This window comes from Rhinolophus sinicus, chromosome 16, assembly GCF_057876585.1.
Source record: "Rhinolophus sinicus isolate RSI-liver-muscle chromosome 16, RSI-T2T, whole genome shotgun sequence".
NCBI lineage: Eukaryota > Metazoa > Chordata > Mammalia > Chiroptera > Rhinolophidae > Rhinolophus > Rhinolophus sinicus.
This window is the reverse complement of record NC_142516.1, coordinates 95,861,504-95,879,245: the sequence shown is the minus strand read 5'-3', so window position 1 is coordinate 95,879,245 and position 17,742 is coordinate 95,861,504. Positions and strand designations below refer to the sequence as shown.

The 17,742-nt window shown below is 41.4% G+C and overlaps 1 protein-coding gene across 2 annotated transcripts in view; it reads right to left on the bottom strand.

The window, feature by feature from the left end:
• Nucleotides 1-11,774, bottom strand: part of MIPEP (mitochondrial intermediate peptidase) — a 176,639-nt gene extending 164,865 nt beyond the window's left edge. Inside the window, exons 1-4 of one of the 2 annotated variants that reach the window (XM_088793507.1) lie at nt 11,475-11,774; nt 8,678-8,851; nt 4,573-4,661; nt 1,756-1,842 (exon numbers count right to left, since the gene is read on the bottom strand). In XM_088793507.1, the coding sequence (XP_088649633.1) occupies nt 1,756-1,842; nt 4,573-4,661; nt 8,678-8,851; nt 11,475-11,663 (539 nt within the window). In that variant the 5' untranslated portion in view covers nt 11,664-11,774. The remainder of the gene's footprint in view (nt 1-1,755; nt 1,843-4,572; nt 4,662-8,677; nt 8,852-11,474) is intronic. The other variant, XM_088793508.1, reaches the window with a different exon arrangement.
• Nucleotides 11,775-17,742: the final 5,968 nt, after the last annotated feature.

Genomic DNA, 17,742 nt, shown 5'->3' with positions numbered 1-17,742 from the left:
GAGAACGCGCTTATGTCCTTGGCATACAGGAAAGCTCTTGATGGTTTTGGAAAACCCCAGGTAAACCAGGTTTCTTTATGTCTCTGGGCTTCTCAGAGACACTAATATACTAAAATTCTCCAAGAGGGGAAAATACAACATGTCCGATTTCCAAACTTCCTCACCAATGGGGCCCACTGGGAATACTTTCGAGTATCTCATAGAACTAGTATTTCAAGGAATGCAACTAAGAATGAGATGATGCTCTACTCAACTTAAATCATTTCTTCTATATATTAACTTGTCATAGCGAGATATTTTATTAAATCTATAATTCTCCGTTTAGCCATTGCCTTACACTTTACCATATACAGGGTTCCTTCTGGGTGCTGGTCAACACCCTTGATGATGTGCAAATGCTATGTTGTTTCAATAATTATTACTTCAAATTCTTGTTTCCTTCCACTTTCACATTACCTTTCCTTTCTAGAACAGTGATAGTCTACCCAGTTTATTTTGCCCAATGCATTTATCATTTTGTTATTGGAATTTTTAGTAACATCTAGAAATGTGGTGTGTATCCTATTAGCACAAACCCTCTGTATCTAACATGGTCTTCTAGTCCACTATAATTTTCATACATTAAATATGGAAGTCAATCTTTATTGAAGTCAGATGATGAATAACCTGTTGTTACTCAAAGGCAGTACCAGCCGAGTATAAACCTGGCACAATTTACAAGCATTCACCTCTGTTTTGTTAATAATGAAGGTAATGTAATGCTCAAGCCTAAAATTACAATAAAGACAAACTGTTGTGATGGTACAGCTCGCGTTACTAGTATCCTGAGAGTCAGGATCGACAAAGTGCAGTGAGACCAAACAGACACCTGCACACAGGCAGTCAGGTGGAAATCAGACTAACACAAGTTCCCATCATCAACTAATCCCTGTAGAACAGGCCTTCACTTGGGGTCACCAGTCACATGTGAAAGGAGAGAAGGAAGTAGGAGAAGGGACAATCGAGGAGTCAAAGGAAGAAAAGTGTCCCATAAAAAAGTAGATAAACAAGTAAAAACAGGTAATAAAAAAATGTTAATCTCTGTGTTATGACACAAATAATATCTAGGTGGGTTAATGACTTATTTTATATATAAATACATTTGAATAAAGAAAAATGATATCCAAAGAAAGTCCTAGATCAAGTATTTTTATATATTGACTTAGAAATTAGGCCTTTTCATTTCAGATTAACACATGTAATCTACTGAACCAAAGCAAATCATTTCAAGGATCTTGACATCCACCCTGTAAATAAAATCAATTTGCTGATATCTTCTGGTGGCATCCATCATGGAACTTCAAACATGAACCTAAGTATAATTATCGACTGTTTATAGGTATTCATTCACTGGGTACACACCTACTAGAGGCCATAACAGTTGTGGGTGCGAAGGACGCAGCGTGAACAAACCAGATCCCTGCCTTCAAGGAGCTTCCAGGCTAGTGAGACAGATGGTAAACCAACAAACAAACAAATAAGGTAATGTTGCCAAGTGATTAGGTCTAAGAAGAACAAAGCTAAGAGCGTGACTTAGTACAAAGACCTTGGAAGAGACACCATTTGAGTGGAGTCCTAAGGAAAGTACAGGAGTCATGCAGACAGACCTGTGCAGAAACACCCAGACACAGGGGGCTGTGGGTACAGTCACCCAGAGGGAGTCTTCCAATCTCACCTCTACAGTCACAATCACAATGAATGCAAAGAAATGAGTACCTGGTTTCTGGATCAAGGGAATCCACCAGTTTTTCATCAGCTAGTAATTTTTGTAAACTTTGATATAACTCCACATCTGTGTTCAACCTAGAAAAATTACAAATGAAAATTAAATGATTTTCTAATAACTTCTTTTTTGACTTTATTATATCAAGACAATGATGTCAAATTCTAGCAAACACATGCCCAGAGCCAAAGGATTGAGGTTTTGTTTTGTTTCTTCGTTTGGACTAAGAACAGCACACTTAGTGTACTGGCAGGCAGTATGTTGGGCAAAGTGTCAAAGTACTAACTGTTCTGGAAGGTACAAGGATAAACTGAAAGCCAGTCAGCAGCTGGAGCCAGAAGAGCAGACAGGAAAGAGAAGAAAGGAGGAACGTGGTAACTGATGATTTAGATGACCCCACTGCCATTGAGAACCGGTCCCAGTTAGCAATATGCCAACAGCCATTTGTTTTGGAGTCAGGAAAGGAGTGACAATGGGAGGGAGGATGAATAAACACACAGATTCTGTAGTCCGGAACAGAGTACCCTAGAACCTGGGTTCCCTTCTGGGGCAGAACGGCAGGCCCACACTGTGTGCTGCACACACACTGTAAGGAGAGCTCAAGGTCAAGAGGCTTCAGAGCCATACACTCAACTGCAACCCAGGCCCTACTCGACTCTGTGGCCTTGGACGAGTTCCTGGAATCCCTCAGCTTGTTCGGCCTTAGATCGGCCTAAGGGTTAAGGGAAATGATGTGTGTGCAGCACACTCTCCGCAATGAACCCCAGCTATTGTGAGGTGGCCAGCCAGCCTGCCCTTGGCCACCCCCTACCTGACTACTGCTCCCAGCCGAACCCCACGGGACCACCTCAGGGCCTGAGTCCTTCTTCCCAGGATGCCAAGAAGCCCTGGTGCTCTCAGGGCTAAACAGTGAGCTGGCTCTAGACATAAAAATCTCCCTGGCTGCTATAACCTCAGGGAAGGTCCAGGTTGTAAAAACCATCCGCCACTTCCTATTCAGAGACTCAAGGATGATCAGGTTCTCCCATCAGTTCACAATCGAATTCCTGCAGTTTTATATAAATCGAAGGATTTCTGTTGCCATCGTTCCCATGGGCCACCCTGAACACCACAGGAACTGAGGCACTCACTGCCAATCACAAAATATTGGAAAAGAAGGGCAGGTATACCACCTCCACTCCTGCGCCAGGCATCATGGCAGGAAACGGGGAGAAAATCAGAGTGGCTGTCTACCTCCCCCAGACCTGCTCACCTATACGGCTACTCCACATCACAAGGGCAGCAGTTTAGAGGGAGCCTGCATCGTACCCTGTTTAGGAGTCTGAGCAAATCTCCCACATTATGTGTTATGTTGTAAGATCCTCAGATAAAGTCTATCCTTTAGTCTATACCTGGCATTAATTCTAAACAAACACACCTAATTATAGGCTTATTTTCCACCATAGGAAAATAAGTCAATTTTACACATGCATCTAAAATCACCCTATTTTTCACAGATCAACTGAAGCAGCTAGTTAAGATATGACTCAGTGAGACCAAAGAGGAAAATGAGTCACAGTGCTCAGTGAGAAGGAAAGCAGAGCTGTTTCCTGACTTCCGGTTCCTGGGCAGGCCTCAGGGCAGCAGCAGAAGAACAAGACACTCTCCAAGGTGAGGTGAAGACTCTGGGCAGTCACTTGTTGACAACGCTTGACTACCAATTACGGTTCCCTGTTGTCCTTCCAGACAAAAGCCCACGTCCGTTAGACCAGACGGTACCTAACCCAGGAACCCTACAGCATCCAGGACGCCTCAGACAGGTGACCCTGCAGCTCTCATTTCTTGGGGCCTTTCCCCAGGCAATACTGTTTCCCCCAAGAAGTCCCCAATTTCAGCCCCTTCATCGGCTCAGTGTCTGGAATTTGCAGGGACCAGATTTACCCCATTCGACAATTTGATTTTCAAGGGTGGTAACAAAAATCACACGCCATTGCCCCAGAGAGCAAATGACACTCAGTGGGGGAAGGGCAGTGGCAGCACATCCTGAAGCTGCCTTGTGGAACTGCAGAAGCCACCTCCCCGCTCCTGCCATCCCACCCTCTACCTCCTCCTCCAGCTTCTGGGTTCTGAGTCTTCCCCTGCTGCCTGGCCCTGTTTTGCAGTCGTAAATTCATGCCAGGCGAGCCGGCGCTCTCACCAGCTTTAGACACTCTGTGGTGTGGCATCACCTAAGTGCTTTTGAATATGGCACTGCCCGCCTCCACGCTATTTTAACCTTGGAGCTCGCAGAAATGGCTTAAAGTATTTCAATTTACCTCAAAATCACTTTAACTCACTTCATCACAGCCTCAGCCCTCCCAGACAGTTTTATGGTCTCCCCAGACACCCCCTAATCCCAGTTCCACAGGGACTGCCAGGCTTTTTGCCTTTGGTCCACAGCCATCAACATAACAGCCACTTAATCACATGATAATCTAGAAACTCCAATTTGCCTCTGACATACTTAAAATCCCAGATTTAACATAAACAATGATAATAAGGATACTGGAGGTTTGCTCTGTGCCTGACACCCTTGTAAGCACTTCATTTGTTCCAGACAAGGAAACTAAGTGACAGAACAAATAACGAGCCTGAAGTCACGCTGTGCTGGGAAGTGGGGAGCAGCAGCCTGCCCTGGGGCCCTCTCTGTTGCCCACCACCCTGGGCAGTGGTGCGGTTAACACCATCCCCACCCTGCCACACAGGAACAAGCCCTACGGACAAGTTTCCCACAGCACAAATCCACGAGACCACATCACCCAACACTGTCACGAAGGGGGAACTGAACATACTTTTCTACCACGGTGCCAATACTTCTACAGGCTTCTTCCGCCGCCTCTCTGAATGCCGGCTCAGGGTGAGCAATTTTCACAAAATCAGCCTAATAGAGAGGAAAGACAAAACCAAAAGGGAATTTGATGGAAAGCTTTATTCCAGGATCTGAGGGTGAAATGAAAACCTGTGTTTTAAAATATGCCATTTGGCTTGACCTACACGTTTCCATTACTGAAATTTTCCTAAGTACTAGGGTGAAGCAGCTTCTTTCTGAACATTATTCTGTTATTCCTTGGAACCAAGTTTATTTCATTCCAAAGAAAATACTTTCAGTAACTTTATTTCAGAAAAGTCTTTCTCCTTCAAATATAAATGCGTACCAAGTAAATTCTTCCGAACTCTAGAGTTCAAAAAAGCAGACTCTTGTTCAAATATTCTAAAACTTTCTAACTAAAATTGTCTGCAGTATGTGGTCCTCATGTGTTAACCTGACTTCAGAGGACAACTCTTAAAGGCCTTTTTTTTTTTTCAGTGGACAAAGTATAGTATCAAGACTGATATAACTACATTCTAGCCTTTGTGCAGAAAACAGACACAATCCCTCTTTATAGCCCTTCCAGTAAGTACCGTGTTTCCCCCCAAATAATACCTAGCTGGACAATCAGCTCTAATGCATCTTTGGGAGCAAAAATTAGTATAAGACATGGTCTTATATTATGCTACATTATATAAGATTCAGTCTTATGGTAAATTAAGACCTGGTATTATTGTAAGTTATATTATATTACATTATATACTTATTAATTATATTATATATTATATATTATATATTATATTGTATTATGCCAGGTCTTATATTATAGTATAATAAGACCGGGTCTTATATTAATTTTTGCTCCAAAAGACACATTAGAGCTGATTGTCCAGCTAGGTCTTATTTTCAGGGAAACAGGGGATGAATTCCTCGTCCCAGCCTAAAGGACACATGACTGCCACTGCTGAAGAGGCTGCTATACTGACCTGAGAATTGAACTGAGCTAGATGCTTTTTAATGAAATCATGCAAAACCAGATTTTACTTCTCATGTTAATAGCAGTACATTGCAAAACAAAAATGCTGGGAAACTACAAAACACTATATTCTTTCTGCATTCTCCAAGACAACATGTGTGACTATAACATGAAATAAAATGACCACAGGTAATATTTCCTGATTTTATTATCAAATACTTTTTAATGAAAAACATGTAAATCCATAATTTTATACATTTGATGTAAGAATAACATTAATTACATGAGCTCTGTAAAATGAGCTCTGTAAAATTTACAACATATTGTATAAATTACCAGTCTACATGTTGCAGAATTTACAAGCAATATTAAAATTTAAAACACTAGCATACATTTTAAAACTCATTTGTAATAGTGATGAGGAAAACAGTACTGTTACATAGCAACTATATTAAAAAAGAAAACCGAAGTGACCGCTTGGTGGAAAATATAGTTTATAAAACCACTAGCTTATAATGGTATTAATCTTACTGCCAGGTGAAAAATCTTAAAAATTCAAAATGGAGAAAGGTTCTTTGAATTTTTTTACCCAAAGATTTACATACATAAATCACATTCGTTTTTTAATGATATTATACTTCATAAATATAAAAACTTCAAAAATAAGATAAGCTATGAGACAGATAAGTGAAAAAGTTTTAGTGAAGAGCAAAATCAAAAAAGCGGAAAAAAAACACCTTAGAACACTGCTTAATTAAGATGGACACTAAGACAACAAATAAAATAGTGAGTTCTGGGATTTTTGACTGCAAAGCCAACACTTGATTACACATAGTGAAAGTCACTGACAAACATTTTCCTTTTCAGCTACTAGTGACAAGCAGAGAAGGTGCAAGACCTGCTTAGTGGTAGATGTCTCCCACATCTCCTCCATCATCTAAAGCACTAGCACATACATACTGGAGCAACAGAACCAAGACCAAGTAAAACTGAGACCTGACTACAATAAGCCTACAACACATCTCACCTCACTCTGGGGCAAAACCTTTTAAGATGCTTGATTAACTTCCTTAAAACTAGAAAGCTTATGGTGACTGTATGATCATGTGAAAAGTATTACTGCTCAAATCAGGCGTATGGGAGAAAGGAAATTTTCTGAAAAATGAAAAACAAACATGCGGAGGTGTCAAATTGGGTGAAAAAAGTCAACATCAAAAGATACATGATTCCAAATATCTGACATTTTAGAAAAGACAAACTACAGGGTGGAGAACAGGTTGGTAGTTGCCAGAGGTAAGAGGTGAGGGGCGAATGTAATAATAAAGGGGGACTTTTTTAGGAGTGATGGAAAATTTATGTACCCTGATTGTGGTGGTGGCTACATGAAAAATGAGTTAAAATTCATAAAACTGTACTATCCCCCATCTAAGGAAGTCAATTTTACTGTATGGTAATTTTAAAAATAAGTACTTTTTTAAATGATGGGGAGGCTAACTAACTTCCCAGCCTCTCCAGGTAAGGTTTCATCTGACCTGAGCAGCCAGCAGCCCCAAGAGGACAGGTAAGAACGTAACTCTGCAGGCAGACTGCCTTCAACTCAGCCCAGCTCCACCACTGATAGGCTGGGTAACCTGGGGCACATCACTTAACCTCTTAGTGCTTTGCTTTCCTCACCTGAAAACCAGATATGCTGAGAAGGTGACATCAATTAAGCCACATAAAGTGCTTACCAGGACCCGGTTTCTAGTAAAATCTAAAAAAAAGTTAACTCTACAATGCTCCCTGAGGTCAGAGGCTGGGTCTGTTATTCATGACCACATTCCCAGTGCCCAGAACAGTGCCCGGCACATGGTGGAGGCTCAGTGTTGAATGAATATGAAGAGCCACATACAGTCCAATACCAGATATGAGGCCGGAAAATTAAGTTTGCGAACTCATCCTAGAAAAAGTGCTCCACACCTCATTGCTGAATATCATTACAGTCACCTTCAAAGTACTTCCCTTGGGAAGCTCTGCACTGATGCCAGTGCCTAGTCCACGCTTCAAAGCAATTTTGGAACTCTTTTTCTGGAATGGCCATCAGAGTGGTCGTTGTATTACCCTTGATGCCCTGAATGTCATCTAAATGTCTTCCTTTCAATATTTCCTTTATCTTCAGGTAAAGAAAGAAGTCATTGGGGGCCAGATCAGGTGAGTAGAGAGGGTGTTCCAATACAGTTATTTGTTTACTGGCTAAAAACTCCCTCACAGACAGTGCCCTGTGAGCTGGTGCATTGTCATGATGCAAGAGCCATGAATTGTTGGCGAAAAGTTCAGGTCGTCTAACTTTTTCACGTGGCCTTTTCAGCACTTTCAATTAGTAAACTTGGTTAACTGTTTGTCCAGTTGGTACAAATTCATAATGAATAATCCCTCTGATATCAAAAAAAGGTTTAGCAACATTGTTACAAGAAGTCTGCGAACTGAATTGTCAGACCTTATAGGCAACATCACGGTGATCACCATTCGGGATTAAGCCACCACTATAATCACCTTCACTGACGTGACTAATCCAGATGTGACTCTTTTGGACTGACAGAAAATCCTGCCTTCTGTCTCAGCAATGGGTTTCTCAGTTTGCGAAGAGACCTAGACACACTCCTATTTTAACTTCAAAATGTGAAGGGAAAAAAAGTCTTTAATATAATCAGTTTGATGTCAAAACCTTACTTTTAATAAGAAAAGGCATTCCTGAAAAAGTTTGTAAAAACTGGTTTTTCATTAAGATTAATTTTATTGTAAATAGATAAATTTCTATTCAAATTCTGGTAGTTTTCATAAATGAAGAATCTTTGTCCTAAGAAGAATCTTTGCCATATGAGTAATCATTCTTTTATTACATATTACACATATATTCTGTAAACTATACATATTAAAGTACAAGTTCTAAACGGCACCTTTTCCTACACATTTTTTCCATTGTTAATGACATACTGCACTAAAACAAATTACATTCAACAACTCTCAAACAGTTTAGAAGTTCTTCACCTTATAGTCTAATAGTAAACCTAATAAACTTTAAACTTTAATAGCTTGGCAGAGAGGGAGTTTCAAGGCTTACACCAAGTCTTACCAAGTCTGCCACCCTGCACAAAGCATCAGAGAGCTCGTCAAAGATGAGCACAGTCTGTGGCCCAGGCGGTGTGGACCGCGCACGCGCAACCAGCTCGTCTGTCTTTCTCAAGGCGTTTTCTTGGGCAACACGAAATCCTTCTGGGGCATGAAGCTCAGGAACTCCAAAAAGACCCTGAAATCCAAAGAATATTTCCAATGTATTACTAAAAACATGACTGGTATAATGAATAACTACTTCCTAAATAAAAATGTTGGGTTTTATTGGTTTATCATGATACCCGTGATCACAGATAATCACTTTCACATTCTCCAAGTTTTAAGAGAGTAATTGCTCTTCAACTTTTAATTATTTTCTAATAAACAAAAATAAAATGATATGAGTTCAAAATCCAGCTGTCACTACTACAGAACCTAATTCATAAAGTGGTTACAAAGATTAAGTGAGATAATACATGTTAAAATACATTTTAACAGTGCCTGACACACAGAAAGCATTGAATAGGTGTTAGCTATAATCATTACTAGCTGTGTAACCCTGGCCGGGTTCTCTCCTCCTAGGCCTAATTGTTTTCATCAGGCACAATGGGGATGACAATACAGCTCACAGCACGCAGGCAGGTACAAGGTTAGAAAATATATGTAATGAAGTCCATAGGACACTGTCTGGCATCCTGTGAGGTCCAGTACACAGTACCAATTATTCCACAACTATAAATTAGGGACGACGAGTTGTTTATCGAACATAGATATTTTATAAATATTTAATGAACATGTTAAACCAAGTCATAGGCTGAAACTGGCAGCAAATTTTATACTCTCCAAAAGAATCTCAATATCTTGATAAAGACAAAATCACTAATCTAATGGGAAGGACCATCTTCTCAAACCAGTTCAGTCACACTTGTTCTAGCACTCAGGAAGGCAGGAAAAAAACACACATTTACTATGCATCGCCTGCACGCCAAGAAGTGTACTATGCACTTTATACAGGTTTCATTTAAACCACACAATCTCTGAGCAGGAACTACTACTCTCCTCTTACAGATAAGGAAACACATTTTAAGAGTTAAAAAAAGGTTGAGGTTACTAATTCGTAGTGGGAAAATCAAAACTTGAAGGGGCTCTGTACACCTCTAAAGCTCACACTTTCTCCATGCTTCCGTATTGCAATTTATCTGTTTGAAAGTCTTCTCTTCTAAGACCTTGAGCTCCTAGTGGCAGAAACCTGCCATTCATCATTTTAACCAGTTCTCCAACATGGTGCCTGATACATGGGAAACTGGAATGAAACAAATTAATGAAGCAGATAATGAACTTTGTAAACTAGCTTTGTAGATGCTTAACATGTCATTTTTGGGAAATACCAGGAGGTAAAACTTTTAAGCCTGATAAGGCCTATTGTTTCTGCAAGAAGGGAAGTTAACCTCTCTTCAATATTATATGAAGAAGCTGAAGAAAATACAGTTGGGGGCAGAGAAAATCAGAACCAAAAATAAATTTGATCTTTACAATGATTTTAAGTACACACTATTTCCACTTCCCACCCAGTACACCTCCACATGCTACTCTTGGGAATTCTAAATCTCAAACCACAAGTTATGGCAATACTAAAAAACTAACTAAACCTTTTTTTTGCGGGGGGGGGCATCAAAAATTAATTCACATATTTGAAAATCTGGTTTCAGTACCTAAAATCAAGATGTACAAAAGAAAAATAAAGTTAAAACTAATTCTATTTCATCCACCCAAAACCATGTTTACCCTTCCCATCTCTCTGCTCAATACTTACAGGTAGTTCTCCTCCCTACACCAATTATGTTAATACCAACATTATGTGCCTGTATGGAAGCTGGTGTGGCAAATTTCACACAAAAAATTTTTAAATAGACAAAACTAAAGACAGATATAATACGAACACACCCACACCATTAAGTTTACTGCAACTATATCCTAGACTCTTCTTTACATGAAAGTTAATTGTATAATGAAGAAATAAAAAAGGCAAAAATAAAAGTAAAAACCTTAAAAAAAAAAAAAAAATGGACAAAATCCACAAATGCAAACTAGACCAAGTAGCAGGTAAGTCCCTTTCAAGCTTGCCTTCCTTTCACCTTCCGGTCATTCCATAAATATTGACTGTCTCCTGACTACCAGATACCATGCTGGGCAATGTGGATATAGAAACGAATAGGAACCAAAGGATTCAGTCAGTAACTTCCGGGGGAAGAATTAAGTGACCAACTCCATCACTCTATAGGAAATTTAGACTCTCAACAGTTTTGTGTTTAAAAAGAAATCCCAAAGGTTTGAAAAAGACTGACGGAATTTCGGGGATCAATGTAATTACTAATGCAGGATGGAAAGCAAGTGTGTCCTTGCAAAAAAAGACAACTTGCCGCCGCATGTGAATTCACAGGGGTAGGCCTTTTACGCACAAGTGTAGGGCTGGGCTTTGGCGGGGGATGGGCTGAGTGTGAGGAGAGGGTGGGACCCGGCAGGCGGAATTCAACGCCAAGGTGAATTATTCTAAGTTCCTGTGGCGCAAAGGGCTCATGCAGAGACAGGTCCTGAGACCCACACTGTGGTGAGGGAACACTAAAGGCCGCCCCACCCCCTTTAACCCGGCCCCTCAAAGAGACGACGGGCAGTCACCAAGAACGCAAACGAACCCTAATGTACAACGTAGGTTCGCTGCGCGGCCCTTGCCAGACCCAAACGAACTTGCCCGGAACCCCGCTGGCCGCGCTGACACGGCGGCCGGTTCCTATCAGGGGAGCCCCGCCTGGGCAGCTCACCCGGCGCTCGCCGAAGAGGTCCAGGCGGCGGCCCTGGGGCTTGACATTGAAGGCGGCGCCCACCGGAGACCAGCTGGTGCTGACCCCTCGGGCCCGGAGCCCCGCTGCGAGGCTACCCAAGCCCGCTCGCCCGAGCCGCAGAGCCGCTGCCGGGGCTCCAAGGCTGCTCAACCTTCTGGCGCACAGCATCGTGTCCCCAGAGCAGCCCTTCCCCCAGCCGCGCGGTCCAGAACCCCGTCAGCGGAGAGGACGCGCGCCGCGTTTCCAAGGAAGCGGGCCACGCCGCATCACGTGACGCCCGCGCTTCCGGGTCGGGGCGTGGAGACGTGTGCACGTCGGTGTCCCCAGGGCAAGAGTGTCATCCCGCCGCCTTCCCGGAGGCCGCTGCGGTCTTGCGCCCCCGTGTGCCAGGAGTGAGGAACCGCCAAGGTTTAATCCTTCTTCCACGTGACTCAAGCGAGCGGGCCAAGTTTCCCTGCAGAATGAATTCTTCCGAGAAGGGCAGAGAAGGCCGCCTGCTAGGCCTAAGGTCTTTGCCACCACACAAGACTCCTGACATGCGATGACTCATTCGGCCTCCACTCGAAAAGATGGTTGAAATTAAATATATGGTGCGATTCAGAGCTGTCGTTGTGTGGACCCGAGTAAACCTTCATCAATTATTGACTTGGAAAATTGTAATAATCGGGCTAGCCCGGTGGCTCAGGTGGTTGGAGCGCCATGCTCCTAACGCCGAGGTCACCAGTTCGATTCCCACATGGGCCAGTGAGCTGCGCCCTCTACAGCTAAGATTGTGACCAATGGCTCTCCCTGGAGCTGGGCTGCCATAAGCAGCCAGTGGTTGGAATGAGGTGCCGTGGGCTGCTTTGTGCTCATGCAGGTTACCCTGTGTTGCCATAAGCGGCCGGTGGCCAGCGTGAGTGCCCGGCCAATAGACTACCAGCGACTGGCAATGAACTGCCTGGGGTTGGGGAGAGGGGGGAGCGCAAGGCTCATAATACCAGCATGGATCAGGGAGCTGTGTCCTACACAACCAGACTGAGAAACAACAGCTTGCACCGGAATGGGGGGGAGGCAGAAGAAGGGGAAAAAGAAAATTATAATAATCTACAATATAAATTTGAAGAAGGAGGATTTCGCCAAACTTCAATCAACAAGACAGGAATGAAAAGATTTGGGGGCAGGAGAGGCATTAGGAAATTGTGATGGGGAGTGTGGAATGGTGCTGCTAGGACAAGGGTGAGGGGCTCTTGGTGACAGCCTCAGCCCCCTCAAAACTAATTGGAAATCACACCACAGTTGGAGTGGGGGCCGGGTTCTTGAATCAGGCTTTACCTTGCCAAACTTAAAAACATCCTCGTCTGCAGAAAGGCAATTGTACTAGGTGCCTCATGTATCTTCCAGGAGTGCACAGACATTAAGTGAAAGGGTTTTCTTAACAATAAGGTGTTTTTATTTTGAGAGGCTTCTGCGGTTGCCGAGAGAGAAACCAATTGTTGGAAAAGAGACTGAAAGAAAGTGAGCTTCCTCTCTCTCTTTCTCTCTCTTCCCCACCCCCCATATTTTTCCTGGCTGTCTCCAGACACCTGCCACTTCTTGAGCTCTCAGTGGATGGGGCTAAGGAATTAAAATCAACATGAGACTGGCCCCTTGAGAATTGACCTTTCTGTAGAAGTGAAGCCAGGTAACTAGTTGTGAGGAAGAAGACCACCTAGGAAAGTAAGGAGGGAGCACCTGCTATGCAGCCTTCTGCCAGCTCCTCAGAATATCACCTCTCCACCTCAGCTTTATGCAGGAAATGGATACCCAGTGATTCCAATAAATCTGTCTGAATGCAGAGGGTGTTGAGGGCTGTGGTCTTTGGTGAACAAATTAAAGGATAATTCTTTTGCCCAGGATACCAGAGGTATGACTTGTGTAAAGGAACAAGAACCCATTTGATCCTTTTTTATTCCATGGCAAACTACAGTTACATTTTCTTTAATGTGCTTTATTTAGAGCTTTATCTCACCTGAATGTTTTGGGCTTAGGGGAACAACATTGCCTGCTGGGTTTGAGCATTCTTAAGAACCCTCTCCAAAGATCCAAGGAGCCAGAAGCAAAGACCAAGCCTACAGATAGCTTCTAAATGTCCCCCCCCGACCCCACCCCCCAAAATTTAGTTTTTAATGGAGTTAGTTTTCAATTTAGCCTGGTAGAGAGGAAAAGCTGAAGTGACAACAATGATGAAAATGATGATACATAATTAAAATTTAGTTCAGACAATACCATCGTGTACCTATACAATTCTTTACAACTTAACTATAAATTCTATCTCATTGTGTATATATGGTAAGTTGTGATTTCCTTTTCTACTTTTTTTAATCAAAGATTTAATGTTGTTTAAAATCCCCAAATTCCTAACTCCATGTTGATTAATACCACGTTATTTGTAACTGGTTGGTTCTTAGAGGACTCATGTTTCCTGGTGGCAGCGACCCCACATTGCATACCTAACACCTGTATAGCAGGCCTTTACAAAAATGTCATATGTGTCATGTAAAAGAGAAAATTCATCAATATATTTCACAAAATTTTTTTTTGTCATTTTATCATTTTTTTAAATGAGTTTCAAATCTAAAAATTTTTTTGTCATTTTATCATTTTTTTAAATGAGTTTCAAATCTAAAAATTTTTTTTTCATTTTATCATTTTTTAAAATGAGTTTATTATATAAAGGTATCTAACCATTTATAATGCAAACATTTAAGCCTAAAAACACCCTCAATGGATGATGACTGTGCTAAGCTGACAAGGTGTCTTGTGTCTCAGAGTGCTTGTTATAGTTAGACTTTTTAAAATTGTGGTCCAGATTTATAGACAACCAATGAGAAATAATCCCAAATGGCAGATTAGAACCCCCGACCCCCCACCCCGGTCAATGTTACTTCTTTGAAAATCTTTAAAACATGTTTTACATCTCATATTCTATATTTGTCCTACAAAGATTATTTTATAAAAACTTGTATCCTATGTCCTGGTCATAAATTATACTTTTTTTCTTTATGCTTATTTCAGCCTATAAACTTGTGCTCTTAATTAGAAGGAAGTCAGCACTTGTTTTCCCCTGTTGGATCCATAACAAAACTAGACTTTACATGGGGGAAAAACAGCTTGGGTTATTACAAATCAAAAGAAGTCAAAAAATAGAACATTCTGACTAAATATGTAAGTAAAATGATCAGTCATTCTGTAGCTGGGCAGAAGTAGAGCAGGAAGCAAGCTCCAGACCTGGAGTGTAAAATGTAAGGAGGCACTCACTATTCTATGGGGTCATGTGCATGCAGTGTCAGCACCTGAGAGTAAGTACCTCCTTAAATTTTGCCCCCTAGGTGCCTCACCTGCTTCACCATAGTCCAGGCTCTTGTTATAGAAGAAATATACAGAGGATGCCAAAACAATATGTACACTTTTTAAAAAATGAAAACTGTATTAAAATTGTAATACTCGATATATACCGATAACAAAAGATGAATACAAGTCACATTTGACTTCTGCAATTACAAGAGGTGCTTAAAGTGGTTACCATCAGCGTCCAGACACTTCTGATTATGATGAAATACTGCTTGAGCAATGTTGACCGAAATGTCCACTTGTGCACATTATTTTGGCTCCCCTGGTATAGTATTAAGGCCAATAAAATACCTATAAATAGAAATTATTTCTTTCCCTAATGGGAAAGTATTTTTCAATATTTTATTGACATCTGTGCTGCCCGCTCATAATTCAGAAAAGTCCCACTTTCTCCAAAAATGAGGATATCACCATAACCACATTGACTGGTTAGAGTATGGATAGGCTAGAGTATGGATAGATTCTTTTAGGAGAAAGTGGTAGTAACAGCAACAAACAAAACAAAACAAAACAAAAACATGCATCCCAAATTCAAGTGGCATATCCTGTCAAAGAACACATCTCGGGCTGTGGTGCGGAAAATGCTGTAGCTTGAATATGCACTGAGCTTGCATCCTTTTGCTTTTAATTAGTTGCTCTCTACTAATAGGAAAATTCGAGTTAACTTCTAAGAATTGAAACCGTACAAAACTGTTAAGTTCAACCACTATTGCACAATAGGAGACTGGGGCACAGAAAGGCTAAATAAGGCACCCAATTCAAATTCCTTTGTCATGGCTGGAACAACAACCCATATCTCAGTTCTGTCTTGGGCTTGTTCGCTATAGTCATGCTGCCCCTCTCCTTGGACCACAAATCACTTAAAATTCCTTTAGGAGACAGTGGTGGTAACAGCAACGCAACAAAACAAAACAAAACAAAACAAAAACCTGCATCCAGCTGGTTTAAGCAAACAGAATTTGTTGGCTCACACAACAAAATAGCCCAGGGCTATCTATTGTGCCTTCAGGAACAGCTGGATTTAGGGCTGTAAACAATGTCGTCAGTACTGGGTTCTCTCCAGCTGTTTGACTGGAGAGATGAGCTCTATAGATTAGCAAAATGGCTGCCAGCTGAAGTGTTAACTTCAGATGAAAAAGATTTTGCCTTTTTTTTCAAGGGGTCTTCTAAAGTGTTAGATGGCATCATTTCATTGGCTCTGACGGGATCAAGTGCCGTCTTGCCAATCTTCACCATGGCCAGAAGGAGGCGCTGTTTTGATTAGCCTCACCGGAGTCCCACGTCCACCCCCAGTGTAGTCTTCATCTGAAAGGCAGGCCTGAGAGTGGACATTAGGATACTTTCATCATAACAAAGGGAAGTGGGTGGTTATCTGTCTGAACAAGAAATGTCAGCTGAAGGCCTGAAGGGCCAGGTTCCCTTTCACTCCACTATCTTAGTAAATTCATCCCTATTGTCCACTTCAAACGATAACTCTTTTTGGCGTCTCTGTCCAGTGTCTACTAACCTTTGCCTCTTGTGGAGCTCATGTAAAATTTTAGAAGGTAAATAGTGAAAAAAATCCAGTGGGATTTACCCTGCTGGGTTTCAGACTTGTTTGGAACCCATGATCCCTTTTTTCCTTCCTACTTCTCCCTTTTGGAAAGAGAACGTCTATCCTGTGCCTGTGTCACCATTGTTTTTGGAAGCTCGTAACTTGCTGTCTGGTCTCACAAATTCACAGATAAAGAATTTGCCCCAGGATGATTCAGTCACACAATAGACTCCCCTATAACTGACTTAAAGGATATAGATCATGAGATTTGCGACTTTGAGTTGATGATACTTAGATGAGATTTTTGAACTTAGAGTCGATGCTGAAATTGTTCAGATGTTTGTGGATGTTGGGATGGGGTGAATGTATTTTGTATGCGGGAAGCATTTGCATTTGGGGGAATCAGGAAGCAAACTGTTATGGGTTGAATTGTATCTCCCAAAAAGATACATTGAAGTCCTAACGCTTGGTATCTGTGAATGGGACCTTTTTTGGAAATAGGGTCTGCGCAGATATTATCAGGTTAAGATGATGTCATACTGAGGCCCACTGTAATCCAATATAATTGGTGTCCTTATAAGAAGAGGGGAATTTGTACACAGACGGAGGGAAGACGGCCATGTGAAGTCAGAGGTAAACCTTGCAGCGATGCTGCTGCAAGCCAAGGAATGTCTGGGACTACTAGACGCTGGAAGCAGCAGGAAAGGATCCTACCCCAGAGGCTTTGGCGGGAACCTGACCCTGCCAACACCTTGACTTCTAGTCTCCAGAATTGTGAGAATACATTTCTATTGTTTTTGTGGTACTTTGTTATGGAAATCCTAGAAAACGAATATAGATTCAAGTTTGGCAAATGGTTTACTAGACAACTGTTTGTTTGTTGAATGGAATTGCAATTAAAACCTAGATTAGAATATGAGTGAAGGATCAAATATATGGTGATGGAAGGAGAACTGACTCTGGGTGGTGAACACACAATGGGATTTATAGATGATGTAATACAGAATTGTACACCTGAAATCTATGTGATTTTACTAACAATTGTCACCCCAATAAATTAAAAAAAAAAGAATATGAATGAAGCATTCTGCCACTTCCTGGGGTGTCTCCTTATCACCAGCTAATAACCCTTAATAGTCACTAACTGGAAAACAAAAACAAAAACATTTACCATTTCTTTCTCTCTAATGTCCTCAGAAATACGTCTGAAACATAAATCATTACATAGCTCCTTCGAGCATTAAATGATAATCAAAACACTCTTCCCACAAGAAATGCACATGCAAAGGATTTTTCAGTTAATGGGAATGATGAAAATATTAAATAAATTAGTATAATAAA